The sequence below is a fragment of the Watersipora subatra genome, chromosome 7 (genome assembly GCF_963576615.1).
Source record: "Watersipora subatra chromosome 7, tzWatSuba1.1, whole genome shotgun sequence".
In the NCBI taxonomy this organism is placed as follows: Eukaryota; Metazoa; Bryozoa; class Gymnolaemata; order Cheilostomatida; family Watersiporidae; genus Watersipora; species Watersipora subatra.
Window position 1 is genome coordinate 36,650,107 of NC_088714.1, and position 22,281 is coordinate 36,672,387.

Genomic DNA, 22,281 nt, shown 5'->3' on the forward strand with positions numbered 1-22,281 from the left:
CTGTGTAAACCAGGGCTGGGCCAAGTGCGGCTCTAGAGCCGCATGCGGCTCTTTGCAAAATTTGTTGCGGCGTTTTCAACTCTTTGAAAATTCAAATTCTTTTGATGTATATTAAAATATCCTTATAATATACTGTACATAACTACATGCATTGTGACATATTAGGCTTATTTAAAGGTGCACCACTACAGCGTTATATGCATAGCAAACACATGCATCATGAGTCATAATTCATGACATCATTCACATGTAGCTTTTCTGATGTAATAAATACCAAATTGCTGCCCTAATGAAGACAAAAATGGAATGCTCCAGAAAGGTAAACCAGGAAATCATTTCATCATGATTTCCTCATGCTGGCTTATAAGATGCTGTGATTTGGTTGAACATGTCATTTGCAATTAAGCCAATTAATGCAGTGGAGGTAGCAATGGCCCCTTCAACAAAACGAACCATTTCCAGAGTTACAATAGGAGCCTCACAAAGTAAACGAAATAGAAACGAATCTACAAGAGAACTCTAAGATGAGTGGACCCTGGCATATGCGTTCATTTTTAGGCATGGCAAACCGCAATGTCTATTGTGCCAGGAAACGATCCAGCTAACAAGAAGACAAACATCAAACGACATCATGCGACGAAGCACAGAGAGTTTACTGCAACATTTCCACTGGGATCTTTAGCTAGACATCAAAAACTATATAAACTTCAAAAATCACTAACTTCTCCAGAAAATATGCTAGTTTCTTTCACAGCTACTAATAAGCGCGCTACAGAAGCTTCTCTACGAGTCTCAAAGATTCTAGCAAAAGCAATGCTTCCCTATTCTCATGCTGAGATTGTAAAAGAATGCATGGTTGAGGCTATGAAAACACTTTTTCCAGATAAGCGTGATATGATTGGTAAAGTCAAGGCTATACCACTTTCTAGGAAAACTGCCACTGGTAGAATTGAAAGCATTAATGATCATCTCAGAATGACTTTGCTCACCCATACAGACGAGGCAGATTACTTTTCAATCGCTATTGATGAATCTACTGATTGAATGGATGTAGCTCAATTAGCAGTCTTCGTAAGGTATGTAGGCTGCCGTATGTACACTAACAACTGGTAATCATTTTTACTATGCATTTGCAAGCTTAAGTCATACAAGTGCATTTTAAAAGACAATAAAGAGAGAACACAACTCCAAGTAGAAAATGTTGCACTTATTTTATGATATTTGTGTCAAAGTGACTAACCTACACGTTTATACTACATGCTTCTTTATGAAGCATCAGCATGTTTCTTTATAAAGCATAGTATTGTGCTTCAGTCATATAGCCTGTGTTGCAGATTCATTGCTTTTGAAGAAATGAATGAGGAGCTTCTTACTTTTGTTGGATTAGAAGGAGAAACCACCGGTCAGGCTACCTATGATGCCCTCGTTAAAAGACTTGACAAGATGAAGATACCTCTCCACAAATGCATATCTGTAACAACAGATGGCGCACCAGCCATGGTTGGAAGGGATCAAGGTGTCATAGCTAGATTGAAGATGGATATGCCATCAATGCTAGCATTCCATTGCATCATCCACCAAACTGTTTTATGGTGAAAACTAAATGATCACTTTCAACAACTAATGTGTAAGGCTATGAAGATGATAAACTTCCTCAGAAGTCAATCAGCTCTCAGACACAGAAATTTAAGGAAGTTTCTCAAAGAAAGCGATGCCACTTGTGTAGATTTACTAACATACAATAACATTAGATGGCTATGTAAGGGAAATGCTCTGTCAAGGTTGTGGAGTATTCATCAGGCGCTAACCTCATTTCTAAATACATGCACAAGCCTGAATGCAAGACAGTTTCAAGAGATGAACTCTTCTAAAGATATGATTGACCTTGCTCTCCTTGTTGACATCTGTGGCCATTTGAAAGATTTGAACCTCAAGCTTCAAGGGAAGAACAAGACTATCATTAATACACTACCAGCTGTTCAAGCCTTCTCCCACAAGTTGGGGTTGTTTCTGGTGGATGTGCAAGGTGATATGCTTCACTTTCCTACTCTAAAAGCATTTTTAGATGATGATGAAAAAATGGCGTCTTGGACAGCTGATTACACTCATTTTATAGAAAAGCTGCAACAATGGTTTAACAATCAATTTAGTCAGTTTCAATCTTTGAAACACATCATACAACTCATAAAATCACATCAGAAGGCAAAGCCTAATGGAGAGTGGGTTACTCAGTTGCCATTGAAAAGTGTTAATGTCTCATCTCTGCAACTGGAGTTGTGTAACCTAAAAGGTACTAATAGATGAAAGATACCTAAAAAATAATATAATAATATAATAAAACACCTAAAAGATGAAATTGAGCTGGGCTTCTACTTGAAAGCTTCAACAAAGGCTGAATATCAACAGCTTGTTCAACTAGGAAGATGGTTGTACACTGTGCTTGCTGCCACATATATATATATATATATATATATATATATATAGCCGAAACAGTACTGTCTGCATTCCAGCATTTTTCAAATTCTTCTCCAAGAGGGAGATATTTCTCTACCTTTTCTATTTCTTTGCTGGCTATATAGTAGTCATTGGGTACTAAATATATGTATACTATATATTGGGTACTACTGTATATATATATATACAGTGTATATATATATATATATATATATATATATATATATATATATATATATATATATATATATATACTCATGCTACAGACAGTACTGTTTCGGCTATATATATATATATATATATATATATAAATATATATATATATATATATATATACTGTATATATATATATACAGTAGTACCCAATATATAGTATACATATATTTAGTACCCAATGACTACTATATAGCCAGCAAAGAAATAGAAAAGGTAGAGAAATATCTCCCTCTTGGAGAAGAATTTGAAAAATGCTGGAATGTAAGAACAACTGTAATCCCAGTAGTCATTGGGGCACTAGGCGCAATAACACCAGCGCATAAAATGTGGCTTGCCCAAATACCAACAGCAATCAACTCAGGTGAGTTGCAGAAAAGTGCGCTATTGGGAACAGCTAAGATCTTGAGGCGAGTGCTCAAACTCCCAGGTCTCTGGTAGGAGACCCGAGTTAGAGCAGAATTTACCACCCATACGGGGTATCCGGGGTGAGGAAACAATTATATATATATATATATATATATATATATATATATATATATACATATATATATATATATATATATGAATCAGCATTTTCATACATGAATCATATCAAAAGCAAGTTGAGATCCACTTTGACCCAAGATCACTTGTGTCAGCTCCTAAGAATAGCATGCTGCGGCAGAGAGCCAGATTATCAAGAGATAATGAGCAGCCAAAAACAATTCCATCTATCTCACTAAACTTGAAGTTATACAAAGCTTTTTAGGCTCAATTCAATATTATTCAAAAATTTTGTGAAATTATTCCAATAAACAAATTTAATTACAATACCACTACAAAAATTGCATTATCAGGATGAAATGTTATACTGATACACATATAATGCGACTCCAAAAAATCTTGTAACTTTGAAATTTGGCTTTTTGAGAAAAAACTTTGCCCACCCTTGGTCTAAACTGTTGGCTGTAATAAAAAGATGGAAATTGGTTTATTATAACAAAGGCTTCTGCCATTATAATTCCGATTAGCCTTAAAGTCACTATGCGCTTGTTTTTTGAAAGCATGAATCAAAAGTCAGATTTCATACAATTTTTAAATTGTTTTTTAATTTTTGCATTCTAACATTTTTTGAATTTTTTCAGAAAAATGTCAAAAGTAACTAATTTATAATGTCAATCTAAATATTGTTTTGCGAATATTTTCAAGAAAACATTGTAATGGGAGACTTGGTAACAGGAGAGCTGTTAAAAGAATCCTCTGCTCATACTAACTTTAAGCTGTTTTGTTATCACAAAATGTTTTACCGCTGTGCAATGCAGGCATGACATAACAATGACACAATGTTAATTCACCGCAACACTTGCGGGTCGACAAAATTTTTTGTTTTTCTGTCGGATGTATGAACAAACAGTTTTCGGCTTGTGCCTACTTTTGAGCAGGCAATGTACAGCTGGCCATGATTAAAGCAGGGTGACAGTAAGTCGATACCAGCTGCTATCTTTCTTCTCACCATCGCCTAACGCAACGCTCGGAGTACCCGTGCCAGTTCTGCAGTAGCTGTAGTTCTGTAATACTCGTAGCTGAAAGAAGTAAAAGTAATTTAGATGCGGAAGAAAATGAACATGTTTACTATCACAAAAAGTAGAAAATCCAACTTTTTAACCCTTTCACTGTCATAGATGCATTTATGCATTTTCTATGGTCGACTGCCGTAGACACATTTTTGCGACTTTCCCAGCAATTGCGTAGTAACTTAATTTTATTATTCGTTGATAACATAACCAACGATCTTTAGGATTTATATGGTAGTGACACTGTTTTTCAAAGATTTATCTATAAAATTAGCCTAAAATTTAGTTTTAAATCTTTTTTTTTAGAATTTCCAACTTAAAAACAACATTTTTTTGTGTAAGTTTTGTAATCGCCACCGAGTTAAAAAACAAATAATTACTTATGTTGATGACATTATAGACAATTCAGCTTCACATTGCTTTATCAATGCATAAAGCATAGATACAATGAATCTTTTGCATAGCAGCGTTTGTTAACATATTGGCAAAATGAAATATGTAACCAAAACGTTCTAGATGGAGTTTGAAATTGAAAAATATTGTGTACATATCATGAAGCAATATCGGCAAAATGGCTGGCAGTAGGGTGATAGCTTAATTTGTACATGGACGGCAGTGAAAGGGTTATGTAGAGTAGGTGTGGCAATTCATAGACAATACAACATTGAATGAGAAGTACCTTTTTGATGTAGAAATTTAGTAGGCGAGAACAACGTTTTTTCCAGTGGCCGCAAGAAACAAACGTTCATGTGACCTTCCTTCTACACATTGGTAGTAAATATTAATTGCATGTAAATAATGAGTAGTAGTTAATTTATTTAAATTTATAATTTTATTTAATTTATTTAATGAGCAGAAAATTTTATTTAATTTACTACTAATATTTACTACTAATTTAATTATACTACTTTCTCATATTAATTCAGTTCACATCGTACGACCGAATCGAAAAAAGGAAAGACTGCTCTATAAGGTGGACTAACACACCCGCACACAAACAAATATACAGACAAATCTTTTGCCATTTGTATTGTAGATTTTCTCTAATAAGCTTATCAACAAGTGTCAGGTTATCTCATGTTTTGGCTTGTTGCAAGTTTATATACAGCTTAATTTAAATGGATTTTGGTATAATGTGTTTAACTATAGTCTAGTGTAGGGCTTATAATTTATTTGGAAAAAACAATGTTAGAAATACATGTTTAAAAGAGGCATTGCCAAAATATATTCTAAGTGATTGTAGTTGTTGCAGTAATCCCCAAGCTAATAGATAAAATTACCTTAAAACCCTTATTTCAACGCCTCCTTCATTTCAACAGAATCTCTACTAAAATGCTTTTATAAGGAAAGGGTTGAAAAATACGGAACTATGGCGTTCAAATAAAAGTTTTATGGTAAGTATTAGGCAGATTTGTCCATTCTTGTAGTTGTCTTTCCATGTTACCTGCTTTCAGACTGTTTTCTTCCTGCGGTTCTTTGAAGTAATCTCTTGGGATTAATGTTTGGATATGTTTTTTAGCGAAGGCCTAGTTATTTTTTTCAATTGGCTCTTTAATTTTGATTAAATAAGCTAATGTAACTCTATTTTAGTATGTTACTAAATCTTCATGGAATTCCAACTCCTATATTTTGCCCTCTCCTTCCGGTGGAGCTCCATTAACCCCTTTGGATGCAATAAATCTGCTAACTTACCTCAAACTTGTCAAAGATCTTCTCATAAATATGCATTAAAAAACTGAAAAGCATATCTACCAGTTGATATCTATTGCTTGCAACTAACCTGCAATGATAGGATAGCCTGTCTCCTGCTTTGCAATTTGTTGGAGCTTTCAATTTTATTTCATTCTAAATTAGAAGACATGATTTTATTTTATATTTACATATATTTAACAATTTTACATAAAAGCTCATTGCACTCATTAATTTTTGCATTCAAAACTAGCTTTTTATGTGCAATAAAAGAGGATTTACGAACAACTATCCATTGTAAGATCAGATTATCGCAATGATGCTATCAAATAATATGCTATTAAATCTGCAAATTTATAAGTTATATAACAATAATCAACCAAATGCTACAAAAATATATTCATGAGCAACTGACCCAAATGAACCATACTTATAATACATACAGAAATATAAATTAACGTTTTTAAAACAAAAATATTTGCGTCATTTGCTCGGGTAGTTGCATTCTAATTGTTACTTTCGATGGAACGAACATCTTCTGGTTGTTTAATACCTTCCACAATGTCTCCTAACCTCAACTTTTTTCTGCACTGCTGAACTAGTCGATATTAACATCAAAACAATTTTTTACAGTCAAGCTTTTACGCGTTGCATTTTGCACAAATACATATAATGATTAACTTTTAGCCTCGTGTGAGCTAAGCACAACTTTTAGCCTAAACTAGTCATTCATGTACCGTCATAAATGTGAACCAATTTTTTATGCATGCACAAACTCTGAAGTATAAATACCGTGTTAGACACGGAGCTACTATTAGCCTCATGCAGCTATTCATTATTTCGATGCTAAGTTGTGACGAAAAAAATGAAAGGCCTTGGTGTTGGACAACGAGAGAATTAATTGTGATTGATATAAACGGTTCATTATTGATACAATTTTGTGGACACTTTTCTAATGATCAGTTGATATTATGGATTCGTAAAAATAAAATAATGTCAGAGTGGCTTTCAAATGGAGATGGCGTTCAATTAGCTTACGTGTGGTGTGCATTTAGAGGTTTTTTTGTACATTTAGTTTATATAATATAATATATAATTTATACAATTACTCGGCTCCATCATAGGCGATGATCTTACACGGTGCAAACATGTTCATCATATTTTTCCTCTTTGTATATAATGAAAAAAATCATTTTTTTGATGATCACCAAAACAAATACAAAGTTATACATACCTATAATATATATAGTATATATGGTATATACAGTATATGCAGTATATATAGTATATATAGTATATAGTATAGCCTATAGTATATACATACCTATAGTATATAGACTATAAACAATAGTATCTAGAATAAACACATTATTTACAATTTGTTTGTGTTAATCTACGTGTTTGTTTGTGTTAAAGTGACAGTTTGTGTAATCTGTAGGCATTGTATGACAGTCGCTAGAACATAATACAAATGACTAATTTATGTAAACTATGCACAGGGTGTATCTACATGTAAGATGGAAGACACAAGTTGTCAGTTCTTCAAGGTTGACTTGTCGATCCCACTAGGTCTCATCTGTTGTAGCCTACGGCCATCTCTGATCCTCGGGATGGTCACGCTGTGCCATATAAACTCGTGTGTACTCATAGTGTGAAATTCTAGTCAGCTTGTTATATGCTAGAACAACCTGATACACTCCCTTGCTGATTGGGCAAATTGTAAATTGATAAAAATTATTTTTAGTAATTGAATATGTTATGAAAGCAGCATGGTGCGTGTGTTTGTATTACAATGCGCTATACGTCACACGCTTGGGCCTGAAAATTAAACAATGTCATTCATTCATTGGTCAAGCTAGTCAATCTTGCTATCTTATTGGTCTGTCCATAAACTTCAGATTTAAGTTCTGCGCATCGCTTAACAAAGAACAATTGATAGGGCAGTTGGCTTTGTCGAGTCCAAGTTTCTTGACGCGTATAGCATCTCACTCCTACCCATTGACTAATACTATCTTCCGTCTGAATAACAAAGAAGACTTCTGCAGCAATTGTGACATATAAAAGAAAGGTATGTAGAATTGTTGCAGTCAAACTGTTAGCTGGTTATTTATATCTCATTCTTAGATACAGAGAGGAAACAAATTTTTGAGGCCTAGATTATCAAGTTGCTATGACACTTTGTTAACCGTACCAACACACGTATCTTAAACTTTTGAATGGTTAAGGACTTTTAGTACTGATTTTTTACATTTATACAGATTGCAAGCACGAAGAGGCAATTCTTACAAATGCTAGTTTGCCTGTTGCCTTGATCTTCTGTATTTAGCGCATGCAGATAGTACCTAGTTTGGCTCACTTCTTGTAGTTTTGACTCAGTGCCTGCATTATGTGGAAGCCAGGGAAAAGGCTTGATTATGTGTCTTGCATGTTATTGATTCCGTTATTCATGCAGACCTATTTGCCCCTAGTCATCGCTCCTTATCCAACAGCTTTCCCATGAATTTTCATGCTGCCTCAAGCATTTAAATTTTACTTGCGCTCGTTTCCTCAGCTGACAGTCTACTACAAACATGCCTTGGTATTGCTCTTGAATGTTACTTGCGCTAGTTTTTTTAGCTGACATTAGTTTACTACAAACATGCTTTGGTATTGCTATTGAATTTTGCTTTGGTAATTCTAAAGGTATACACAAATATTTTTGCTTCGTAACTATTTTGTCAAAGAGCCCCATAATTTCAACATGTGATTCATACACAACAGACAGTTTTATGATTGCTACCGTGTTAATAAAAAATTTGATGGTTGACTGAGCACATCTGCCACCTTAGTTTTATCTCTGCTGATCTACCCTTTGACTCCCTTGTACTGCCTTCATGGCTCCATTTCACTGATTAAGCGGTCTATTTCCGCACCTTTTTGTATCTTTATTATTTTGATGCTATTCTAATAAATCAATCATGTTCAGTTTCTTACAGTTTTTTGTGTGTTTATAGCATTCATTGCGTCATTGAAGCTGACATACTACCACCTTTTATCAATTCTTCTTAATTTTTGGGAAAAAATTGGAAACCTAAAAACCTTACATTCTGGTTTCTTAAAAAAGATTATTCTTATTCTTTAAACCCTTCACATTCATCATTTGCATTTATTTGTTTAACAATGCCAACTGCTCCGTGTAAATGATTTTCTCTCTTCTTTTGATATTCTTCCACAGAAACTGCTCACTGAACTAAAGGTCTTGTTGTCGGTGTACATTATGCCAGCTAGCCAAGTTGGAAGTAGTATGCCTTTGTAGTTAAGATCCGACAATTATCGCCAACACTAATATTCTTTGTCTCCCTTAATCAGCCTAAACCAGCTAGCCTTGGGCTGCTTTGAGCTACTCGCACCCACGCATTGAAAACTTTCAATTGAGAGATTGTGATTTGACAGGAGCTTGTATTGGTTTTTATGACAAGATAAATGCTCCTGTTATGGGGTTTTCTTTAGAGAGGCGTATTACCCGATTGTAAAGGAGCGCGAGTGAAGTGTGTCCTAATTCATTTCATTTGTCAAAGCCTATCTAGGGAACAACTGCTTCTTTAAAAGCTTGACCTTCGTGAATTCATCTTTGACAAAGATTGTCGTATGCCAACTTATGCGAAATCTTAGCCAAAGGTTGCCATTTAGCTAGTTGATTATAGCTGTAAGCTAAGTAATCCATTAAGTTACCTCTATTATTGTGCAGATGATTCACTGCATCGTACTTGTACATTGCACCCAACTAACTAGCCATCGTACTTGTACATTGCACCCAACTAACTAGCCATCGTACTTGTACATTGCACCCAACTAACTAGCCATCGTACTTGTACATTGCACCCAACTAACTAGCCATCGTACTTGTACATTGCACCCAACTAACTAGCCATCGTACTTGTACATTGCACCCAACTAACTAGCCATCGTACTTGTACATTGCACCCAACTAACTAGCCATCGTACTTGTACATTGCACCCAACTAACTAGCCATCGTACTTGTACATTGCACCCAACTAACTAGCCATCGTACTTGTACATTGCACCCAACTAACTAGCCATCGTACTTGTACATTGCACCCAACTAACTAGCCATCGTACTTGTACATTGCACTCAACTAACTAGCCATCGTACTTGTACATTGCACCCAACTAACTAGCCATCGTACTTGTACATTGCACCCAACTAACTAGCCATCGTACTTGTACATTGCACCCAACTAACTAGCCATCGTACTTGTACATTGCACCCAACTAACTAGCCATCGTACTTGTACATTGCACCCAACTAACTAGCCATCGTACTTGTACATTGCACCCAACTAACTAGCCATCGTACTTGTACATTGCACCCAACTAACTAGCCATCGTACTTGTACATTGCACCCAACTAACTAGCTATCTTGTTTGTGTGGTACTGTTAGCTAGCGCATTGAATATGACTGGTTATTACGTACAGGAAATAAAGGAGTGCGTGATAAGGCTCCCGCTCTATCGCTAGTGCCTTGACGCTAGTGCCTATCGCTAGACTCTTGTTAAACTATACTCTATACTCTTGTATGGCGGATTGCTATTAAATTATTAGGTTGGCAATTCTGTATTGGCTATTCGAGAACTCTTACACCACAACTACTACATTCACTCTTTTCTTTGATTGTTATCATATTTGGCCTTGAGTCAGTTGTTAAAGAACACCTTCAGTATTGCACACAGTATTTATCATACCGATCTACATTTTAGCATATAAATCAAGGTTTCATTCCCTGAATATGACCAGAGATTCTTTGTTTATTTTTCAACGTAATGCTAACATACTTCTGAACAATGGCGTAAAAGTTCGATTGTGGCATAATAATGAATAATTCCAAGTCACCAAAATAAAAGTAACATGTTTTATATATACATTAATGGATGCATTGGTTTATTGAGAAATGTATTTAATACTGTAGAAGCCTAAACAAAGTTTTCCTCAATTTGAGCTCATTTTTGATGCAACTGTTTGTTTGCTGTCGTGTATAGCTTTGTCCTTTAGCGCATCAGTTTTATATTAGTAAGATAAAGCATCACTAAGAGGTGATGAATGCTTCCTTTGTGCCCTCGCAGCCTAACATTGCTACGTAATAGCATATTCTAAAATGGCTAAAGGTGAATAATTGAAAAAGATATTCTTTGCTGGTGTCAATGGAAGAGCTTGAGAGGTGCTTATGAGCAGATGTTACCCAAACATTAGCTGCAATATTATAATTATAGCACGGAGATGAAGCATTTGCAACAAACATTCATTATTGTCTGTTTTGTTCAGAGTTCTTATGTGTGAATACATGTGCTCACAATATTCTTAGTTGGAGAATTTTCAAAATCTGTTTACGGTTTTGTTTAGCAGTTTTTCGCGAGTTGTAAAGAGTTTAGAATTGTCGAAATATTACTTGAGTTTAATAAATAAATGTTAACTCTTTTGTTGTTATATTGCCCTATATCTCGCGCTATAACTTTACACTTTAAAAATATTTGGGAGCATTAAACTTTATAGTTAGCTGCATTTACTTGGTGACAAAAGCTATGTAGTTATTAGTTACTAATCGACATCATTGGTTTTAAATTTCTATTTCAGCCATGTACTTTTCAGTCAGCATTAGTTTTTTTATTAGCGTAGGCCTACATACAAACATTGCACTTCTTTTACTGAAACAAAATACCAAGACTTACTTATCAACATATTCAATATGAACTAGTTTTAAACTTTGTATAATTCATTGGTGACTACAAACATGGGTTAATTAGATTTCCTAGTGAAGTTTAAGAAGCGATGACTCCTTAAGCTGGTATGTTTGGAGGTGCAAAAGCAACAGTAGGCCTAGGGTTTATCAATATATGCCTACACACATTTAAAATAGTATGAAGAACAACTACCTAAGCAATTGGTAATGCTTGTCGTACGGTTTGACAACTTCAATTTTGCTTAAGTCATCACTAACTTCTTTGTCTGTCAAACGAAAGTTTTTTGGCATGATCGCTGCTGTCAGGATAAATGTGTGTTCTATTCAACATAACAGTCATATGAAATATTCAATAAATAACTTAAATAGTTTAAATAAAGAATAAGAATATATTATAATCAAACTCTTACTTCATAAAACGTATTTCTCTGTATCTTTGTAGCTGAAACAGGCATTAGAGTATGACTTCACCTTCCTAAGGCTAACATTCCTAAGGCTAAAATTCCTAAGGCTAACATTCCTAAGGACATATCATTTTTTATTCTGCTTTTATTGATTTAATAGAAAAAGGATTATTGGTGTTTGAATCTAGTGTCACTTTATTTTTAGGCAGTCATGTCAAGTTGTTTTAGCTTGTCACTTTACTTTAGAAAATAGCAATGAAATCTAGAAATGTAGAACCGTGTATGCCATTAAAGCTGGAATGGTTGAAAATTTTGTACTTTACTATTGTGATATGGTTCTTGCTTACATAGTGGTCTAGACACTCAAAATATTGTCACAAGATTGCACGAATTTTATAAGCTGCTCTAAGTTTCTGACCAGCTTCTATCTACTTACAATCCTTGTGACAAACATGGTGATGTTTCTTTCAGATTAAATTTTTTCAAGTCTCTAACATATATATGTTAAATTTCAAGTCTCTAACATATATATGTTAAATTTCAAGTCTCTAACATATATATGTTAAATTTCAAGTCTCTAACATATATATGTTAAATTTCAAGTCTCTAACATATATATGTTAAATTTCAAGTCTCTAACATATATATGTTAAATTTCAAGTCTCTAACATATATATGTTAAATTTCAAGTCTCTAACATATATATGTTAAATTTCAAGTCTCTAACATATATATGTTAAATTTCAAGTCTCTAACATATATATGTTAAATTTCAAGTCTCTAACATATATATGTTAAATTTCAAGTCTCTAACATATATATGTTAAATTTCAAGTCTCTAACATATATATGTTAAATTTCAAGTCTCTAACATATATATGTTAAATTTCAAGTCTCTAACATATATATGTTAAATTTCAAGTCTCTAACATATATATGTTAAATTTCGGTTATGCAAGTTTAAGTTGTCTTCTATTTCCAGTTTGTGTGCAAGTAAGATGTAAAGAATGTAAATACATAAAAAGACTACTTTGGTCTATTTCTTTTGGGATTCTAATTGGCTTAGTTTCTACTACTATTGTTCTAATCAAAACTCTGCAATTGTTTTAATTCACTTTTTAATTTCACTAATTTAATTTCTAGTGCAATTATATTTACCAATCAATGTAATCGAATGTTTTCACTTTTTCAATGACCAAAAATATATGGACTACATGTATATCTTTAAGTTTATGACCATGGTTATGGTTAAACACTCTCACTAATTGCACTATAGAGTGTAAAAGTGAGAGCACAACTGTACACCCATTCTATCTAAAACAGTGTCAGTAAAACTATAGGGTTGGATCACAAGCTAATATCAAGTGGAAGCCTAAGCTACCCATTTATCAGAAAGCTTGTGCATGATAAGACATTATCTCTGCACTCTTCAAACACTTGAGTTTGTTCATTATAAAGGAGGCAGTAGATAAAGGTGACATGATGCATATGAGTAAAGAGCATCAAAGCCTAGCATGAATGGAAGGAGCATACTCCCTTTTATCGTCTAGTGTTTGCCAAGTGTGTCCAGTAGATAACAAGCCCATCTCCTTTTCCATGTTTAGAAAATTTTTGAATATCATCGACTTATCAGTGTTGAGGGAATATAAGCTTTCCATCCTGACAAAGTAGTAGATGCTGGTAGTTTTTATTGCGTTTTCCTGTCATTCTAATTAAAGCTTAAAGGCTGACTTGCAACAAAATTCACATTACAGTTATTTGGTATTAAAAGGTTCATCATGTCTTACTCTGCTGTTATAGGTGCCAAATATGTGGAAATGTGATTACAAGCTCTTAAAAGCTCAAAAAATGAACAGTTAATCGCAGTCATCACGAAAATGCCGTAGGTTGGAATCAAATGGCTCAAATGGGACATAGTTGAACACGATGTGCTTATGTTTATATTTTCATGCAACCTCATTCGTCGAAATATTTTTACAAATATACTTCACGCATTCAATAAAACCATGTATATTGTCCTTACGCGTCCAATTCATCATCATTATAATGCTGTCATTTTGAGCACTGACATCTCAAAACCTAGCCTAAAAATTAGTTTAATTTTTTAACCTTAGCTCGAAGGAGTGCATAGCCTACCATCTTCTGATAAACATGAGGAGCCTGCTGGTAACCTGTGTTAGTGGGAAAAATGCTGCAGAAATGATTCCCACTATTTGGCAGGATGTATGGGTCACATGATCAGATTACTATATCAGATCATCTATATTTGATACAGGCTTTTCGATAGAACCCGAAGTGTTTGTCATAAATTAGTGCTACTAGACGGCTTTATATTGAGCCTTTTATTGGCCTTTCAATTCACGTGATAACATTACATGTCAAAACAATAATCACGTCGAGTTGAGTATGTCATCAAAATAAGGGATTCCAACCTACGGCGTTTTCATGATGGCTGCGTTTAACTGTTCTTTTTTTAGCTTTTACGAGCTTGTAATCGCATTTCCACATATTTTGCACCTACCACACAGCAAAGTACGACATGGTGAATCTTTTGGTAAAAAATAACTGTAATTTGAATTTTGTTGCAAGTCAACCTTTATGTTGTATGAATTATAAAACAGTGAGGGCTTTCTCTCTCTTTCTAGGTAGTTGTTGCTATGATTAAAATGTCTCTCCGGTTGCTTATTTTGACCACAAACAGCTAAAATGTTTTATATAACTACTACAAATTTCATAATTATATGTTTTGATATGCGTGTACTTCACAAAGCTCTTATATTCAACACTCGAAACAACTTTTTTGTTATATTTTGCGGAATATGGGATCATTTATCGAAATAAAAAAATAAAATTTCTACAAACACTAATACGAGCTGAAGAAGATTATGCTGACACCAAGAAAGTCAACAGATGTTCATAGCGTATATGGAAACCATCTTTCATTTAAACTCTAATCACATATTTTACAAGGGTATTTTATCAACTATTTTAGAACCGTTCAGCAGCTAGTACTTACATGTTTTAGTGTCAGATATAAAATCATACTATCTCTATTCTATTTGCTTCTATTATCCATTACTAATGTTAACACTGTTAACATTACTAATGTTAACAGTGTTAACATTAGTAATGTTAACAGTATTAACATTAGTAATGGATATTTTAACTTGTGTTAAAAGTCCTCCTAAAATAGCATCTTTGTAATGGCACTTGTTCAAATTGTTTTGCATGATGTTCTGCCTGTTCAAGCTTTTTTGGTGAAGTTTAATGCCCGTCAAAAGGTAAGGTATCTAGCATTATGTATCACTAAATCTTTCTGCAGTAATATATCTTCTCACAGGTTAACATTAAATCAACAGCGAAAACAATTTCTCAAAAGTTATTTCAAGAAAATGAACTAACCTCACTTACGGGCAAATTTTATAATCTAGAACAGCCTTTTAATTTGAATAATTTATTCTGATGCATGCAGCACAATGTGTGGTCAAGAGTTCGTTTCTGGCTCGTAATTAGTATCTAGATGACTATCAGCTTTCACAGAAATTCAGTTAAAAAATGTGTATATACCAATGAGGTACAAAATAGCTGCACTCTATTCATAGAACCAACATAGCTTAATCCCTTTATATTTTACAATCTGTACCGTAAAGGTATGCATCGACTTGGTTTTGCTAATCAAATTGAAAAAAACTTCAAAGGACATTGCGATTCAATAAGATTTTGTAACGAAAAATTCACCTTTAGCCCTGGCTTTGCTGGCTATACACTTTTGACACAAAATATTTCAAGTTGATCCTACTTGATCAGCACACAGCTTCCTGTGAGCCCACAGCATATGTCCCCAGTTGTTGCACTTGAAAACTTCATCTCCCTACTTTTTTGTTCAATATTTCAAGGAGTTGGTGTACTCGTTTCGGTCTTACTAACTGCCGTGATTGGACCTGAGTCTAAGATTCATATGATTAGTTAGTCTGAGCGTTAGCTTCAAGTCACATGGCTCCAATTAGCTCAGAAAACAATGAAACTTAGTGCAAGCTCAGCAGGAATGGAATCGTATAAGGCACGGTGTAGGTTAGTTACAGCGTGGGCAACAAACATGATAAAGGACATACTTGGCTCTCATGGTACAGTTGTAGAATAACATCTATATATAACTTCAGTTATAGATATAACATCTTCAGTTATAGATATAACATCTTCAGTTATACATATAACACCTTCAGTTATACATATAAGATCTTCAGTTATATCTATAACATCTTCAGTTATAGATATAACACCTTCAGTTATACATATAACATTTTCTTCTGTGATCAAAAAACCTCTTTTTGGTATCGTAAATTGATGTGTTCGTTTTCATATATATAAATAACTGCTTATAGATGTAGTTGTCATATTGTATTGTGTCATATATAGTTGCCATATTGTATTGTGTCATATAGTTGTTATATTGTACATAGTCATATAGTATCGTGCCTTATAGTTGTCATGTTGTATTGTGCCATATAGTTGTCATATTGTATTGTGTCATATAGCTTATTGAATTTAACTCTTAAATTTGGCGCTCATTCTGCTTTTGGTACAAATGACTGTTTGATAACTACTTCTGGTGACAATTTGACATTTTACACTGCATAAATCTAAAGTATTCTCACGGTCAAAATTTTTATTTAATGTATAGCTGTTGCTATTTTATAACACGCTTGCGTCAAACTATTTTAATACTAGTTGATGAATATGAAGCTTAAAGGTTTGACTCTGGTCGACCTTTACTTGGATTTTTGATGATTATGTAACAATAAACAAGACAAGCCTCTCGAATCATGGTTAAAGATTAATCAGTTCACAGTCTAGCTAGATTTGCTGCTAGGTTTCACCCTTTGATCTTTTATTCATCAGTAGAATATCTTGAATTGATGAATGCTGATGTCTGAACAGTTATGCAAATGATATTGAAGTGTATATGAGATAAGGTCATTTATACCGCCCTACCTTCCTTTCTCCAAATCTAATATTTTGTACAGAAAACAAAAGGTGCTGAGGTAGTCTCGCAACAATTTAGTGCCACCTTTAAATGTTTGATATTATTGTAAACGAACAAGAATGAAAGCAAGAGCTATTTATTGAAGGATATACAATTGTTCTCTATCCACCTTTAATACAGGCAAATTGTCTTGTCATCTTTGTCGATTTCTTTCTCAAGTAAGCTTAAGGATAAACAATTTTAATCATCAAGTTTGAGTGCATTTAGGGTCATCTATTGTAATAAAAAGTGTATGTGGTATAACAAACTTTACTGAGAATAAAAGAAGGTTCATTGAGAGCTGGGATTGCTATTTATCAGTTGTTTCCTGTAACTCCTTCAGCTACTTGTTTTGGAGTTGGTCCAATCAGCATATATATGCCAGCTTGCTCTACTCTTACTTGCTCTACTCCAGCTTGCTCTCTTTCTATGGAGCTAGGAGTAGAGCTCTACTGCCACCAGGAACAGGAGAGTAGCTTTGTAAACTCTTAAACTGCACAAGAGCAGTTAAACTACAGTATGATTAAACTATCACAGAATGTCCTGGATACACAAAGAAAAACATTTTCAACTTGTTACGTTGAATTGAGCTGAGGTGTTTCTCTTCAGCTTGTGATGGCTTCTAGAAGATTCCAGTTAGTTAAATCTTTTTTTTAATGTTATAAAATTTACAGAGCTTTTAATTAGCACACATTTGGAGTAGTCCGCACGCCTACCACAAATAATCACAAAATGTATCCTATTAGGAAGGATTGCAATTTAGTCAGTCTAGTCTTACGTCAGAACTCCTACGACGTTCTTCTTGTTTTGTAGAGTTCAAGGATGGAGTATATTATCTAAGGTGAAGACTCTGGTTAGGAAAATATCAGAGGCAATAGTTGAGAATGATGCAGACCTCTTCTGAGCGGGACGTATCTGGCATCACAGAACTAAATGACCTCCTCGATCTCAATGCAGTGAGTTCCTGTGGTCATACTACTCTTGATTTACTTGACCTTTATCAAAAGGCCTGAGTGATGCACATGATTGAAAATTATATGAACAGTGCACCACACACGCACCCACCGTTTGCTGAGATACATAGGGCTGAGCTTTGTAAAAATTTTATGTTTGCTATAGTTGCACAGATACAGTGTTGCATTTACAAAGTTTTGAACATAAACAATATATTGTTCATTACTACTTGAACAGTATTGATGCATGTGAATATTTAATACACGTAAGTTCCTATTTTGTTATGTTCATAGGCCCATAATATGTGTATCGCTAGTAAGATGTATAGCATAAACCACTACTAATCACTCCATAGCACTGGTACCAACAAAACATTACTACCACGGTTTACTGTATGTATGAAAGTCTATCAAGTATGTGTGAAGATCTATCATGTATGTGTGAAGGTCTATCATGTATATGTGAAGGTCTATCATGTATATGTGAAGGTCTATCATGTATATGTGAAGGTCTATCATGTATATGTAAAGGTCTATCATGTATATGTAAATGTCTATCATGTATGTGTGAAGGTCTATCATGTATATGTGAAGGTCTATCATGTATATGTGAAGGTCTATCATGTATATGTGAAGGTCTATCATGTATATGTGAAGGTCTATCATGTATATGTGAAGGTCTATCATGTATATGTAAAGGTCTATCATGTATATGTAAATATCTATCATGTATGTGTGAAGGTCTATCATGTATATGTGAAGGTCTATCATGTATATGTGAATGTCTATCATGTATATGTGAAGGTCTATTATGTATATGTGAAGGTCTATTATGTATATGTAAAGGTCTATCATGTATATGTAAAGGTCTATCATGTATATGTAAAGGTCTATCATGTATATGTAAAGGTCTATCATGTATATGTAAAGGTCTATCATGTATATGTGAAGGTCTATCATGTATATGTAAAGGTCTATCATGTATATGTGAAAGTTTATCATGTATATGTGAAGGTCTATCATGTATATGTGAAAGTTTATCATGTATATGTGAAGATCTATCATGTATATGTAAAGGTCTATCATGTATATGTAAAGGTCTATCATGTATATGTGAAGGTTTATCATGTATATGTGAAAGTTTATCATGTATATGTGAAGGTCTATCATGTATATGTGAAAGTCTATCATGTATATGTAAAGGTCTATCATGTATATGTGAAGGTCTATCATGTATATGTGAAAGTCTATCATGTATATGTGAAGGTCTATCATGTATATGTAAAGGTCTATCATGTATATGTGAAAGTTTATCATGTATACTGTTGGTTAGCATGTTGAGTGTATGCTATTTGTGAGTGTACAAGGCTTATGATATTGGTTAAAATATTGGCTGCTTATTATTTAGAGAAGAAATTATATGCCACATGAAATTGTTTACAATGTTGTACATGTACTAACTCTTAAAGCTCTTACTATACATTGCTTGTAAGGGTATACAATGTATAGGCCCCCCATACTGTTGGCTAAAATTTGGAGTCTATATTGTTTTTGAGGATGAATGTAGCCAGATAGTGCGTGAAATGTAGTGTGTTTACTATTTTCGATTGGATAAGTATGCAAAGTGTACGGATTCAACTTCTTATTAAATGGAAAATGCTTTGTGCTCAGTAATCAGTTTTGCAATCGATCATGCAACAGGAAGTTTCATTAATAACTCAACTTCATAAGATACCATTCTTGTTTGAAGTCGCTCTTCATTTTTAAACTTCCATTGCAAAATTATTGGGAACAGGATGGCTAAAAATGTTTGCTTACATAAAAAAAACATTTACAGTATCCATTAGTTAAACTTCTGTTTTCTGGCCTAACTGATTCCTCAAGCTTCGGTCTACAGCTGAACAACGTAGAACAGAGGTAGAGAACCTACGACTCTTGAGCCATATGTGGCTCTTTTGATGGTTACATCTGGCTCTTTGATAATCCAGGAGAAAAAAGAATCCATAATTTTGCTGTTAATTTAATTAACATAATAAAAAATAGTGCTGAAATTACAGTAACAATAAACGAAATAAAAAATAACTTAATAAAAATATTTTAAAATGTTATATTTTATACGTATTAACCTAATACAGTAGACACTCCTATAATGTATAGGTCAACCTCCCATAAACAAATTCCAAATAATATAAATGATTTATGTGAAATTTGAGCTTCCTACTTTGTAAAAAATTCCATATAATGTGAAGCGTTAAGTGGGGCAAATTCTCCATTTTGATTTGAATGATAATCTATCTCGCCACGCTTTTGAAAAAACAATGCGCGTAAAGCGCCATATCTATTATACATATGCGGTGTATACAACTTCCAACTTACAATGACATTTAGTTTGTCGTGATAGATCATCAGATGTGTCGACAAAACAGAGAATAAGCAGCTGCGTAATTGTTAATCAATACTTGAAAGCGATCGATTGGTGCAGGTGTTACAGTGTTGGTCTACCAATCTGAACGCCTTGAGTTGGAGTATCGTCAAAAGTTCTGTTCGATGAACAGGTAGTACTGCCTTTTTGTAAAATATTTTGTTGTTTTGCTTTCTTGTAGAGGTATACAAATTTGCTATTAGTATTGCTTTGCAAAGTAGATTTTGCTGTTTAGAAAAAATAAGCAAACTGTTGAAAATAAAACTAGAATTTATTTTATTTGAATGGTTTGTTGGTTAATACAAAATAAATTGACAAAATAAATCAATTTTTCTTATATTCTAAAATTGCTCAAACGTACAAAATTTGTTGGTCTTCCTTTTTCATTTTATGCTTTTGAGATTCAACATAATTATACATATGGCTCTCCTAAAATTAAATTTTGAAAATTTTGAGTTTTTGGCTTTCTCAGTCAAAAAGGTTCCTGACCCCTGACGTAGAACAACGAAGCACAACATACCACAGTTAAACCTTGACATACAGAGTAAAGCTGTTGTTATTTTTTTCAAATTGAAAAACCATCGTATGTTGCAACAACGTATTCTTATAAGAATACATTGTTTTGTTTAATGACTCTCAGAGTTCATAAACAGTTGAAACAGTATGTACTTCAATTAAATGCATTAAGACAAATGTGTTATACAAAACTGTATAAGCCGAATACAGGAAGGTAAATTAGTAATTATATGTCAAAATTAGATAAATAAAGTAATAAATAAATAATAAATAATACATTAATAAAGTAATGATCAGTAAAAAAGTTCTCTAAGGTGAACAGATGTGCTAGCTTCGCATCGCGAAGGTTTGATAGTAGAATGATATGATAGTAGAATGAGTGATACGCAGAGTAACTTACTTTAACTTGCGCAAACTATAACTTAAATTAACATAAAATATGAAAATAATGATGAATATACATGTATATAAGATATCTTTTATCTCTCCCGTTGCTTACATTTATTTGCAAAGCTGCAAAATTTCAAAAAATTTCTTATGTTATATGTTGAAAACTATTCTGTATGTTGATAAAAGTATTTCAAATCAAGATTCAACTGTAATAGTGTACCCCCAACAGTATTAACAAAAGAAACACTGCATGCACAAAGAAAATGTAGATGATGCGCATCGAGAAGGTGGATCTTACTTTTTTGACAAGAGTGTTTTCTTATTATGTCTTGCATCTTTGTGTTAATTTGCATTTTTTAACCTCAAATGTCAAACAATAAGCTGGATTTACTGTCCAAATCAGATGTCCTTTAGAAACATGTGTATACAGTACGAATTACGAACTTGTCGGCTTACGACTGGTTGGGGGAACCGATCTATGGAGTTCCTGCCTCTGATAGTGAGTGTATAGTTGCTATAGATCGCAACAACTAGCGGACACACTAGTCAAACAGTGTTTGACATAGCCATGTTTTCTATCTGTAGCTTCTCACTGGCCCATCTGTTGCTGGAGCCAAATCTGACCCTAGAACATTTTCATACCGAGGTGGGTGTTTATATATTATTATATTTGAGGAGGACAGTTTAAAATTTTGAAAACTGTTGCGGAATATTGTAAGATTCACTATTGTTATACTTTTTTTGCTTATTACTATATGTTATACTCTTTTTTTAGCTACATGCCTTAAATTGTGTGTCCATGAGCTTAACTAAGTCTCATAATGCTTTCCAACAGTTATTTCGACACATTCTCATTTTCAAGCCCAGATAAAACTAGTTTTATTTATAATTGACAAAGTTGGAACAAATATTATGTATCATTGTT

The 22,281-nt window shown here is 33.6% G+C and overlaps 1 protein-coding gene across 2 annotated transcripts in view; it reads left to right on the top strand.

Moving 5' to 3' along the window:
• The first annotated feature begins 7,866 nt into the window (after window positions 1–7,866).
• Window positions 7,867–22,281, top strand: part of LOC137399452 (transcription factor 12-like) — a 137,933-nt gene continuing 123,518 nt past the window's right edge. For both annotated transcript variants that reach the window (XM_068085572.1, XM_068085573.1), the window contains exons 1-3: window positions 7,867–7,980; window positions 17,889–18,031; window positions 21,942–22,002. In XM_068085572.1, the coding sequence (XP_067941673.1) occupies window positions 17,960–18,031; window positions 21,942–22,002 (133 nt within the window). In that variant the 5' untranslated portion in view covers window positions 7,867–7,980; window positions 17,889–17,959. The remainder of the gene's footprint in view (window positions 7,981–17,888; window positions 18,032–21,941; window positions 22,003–22,281) is intronic.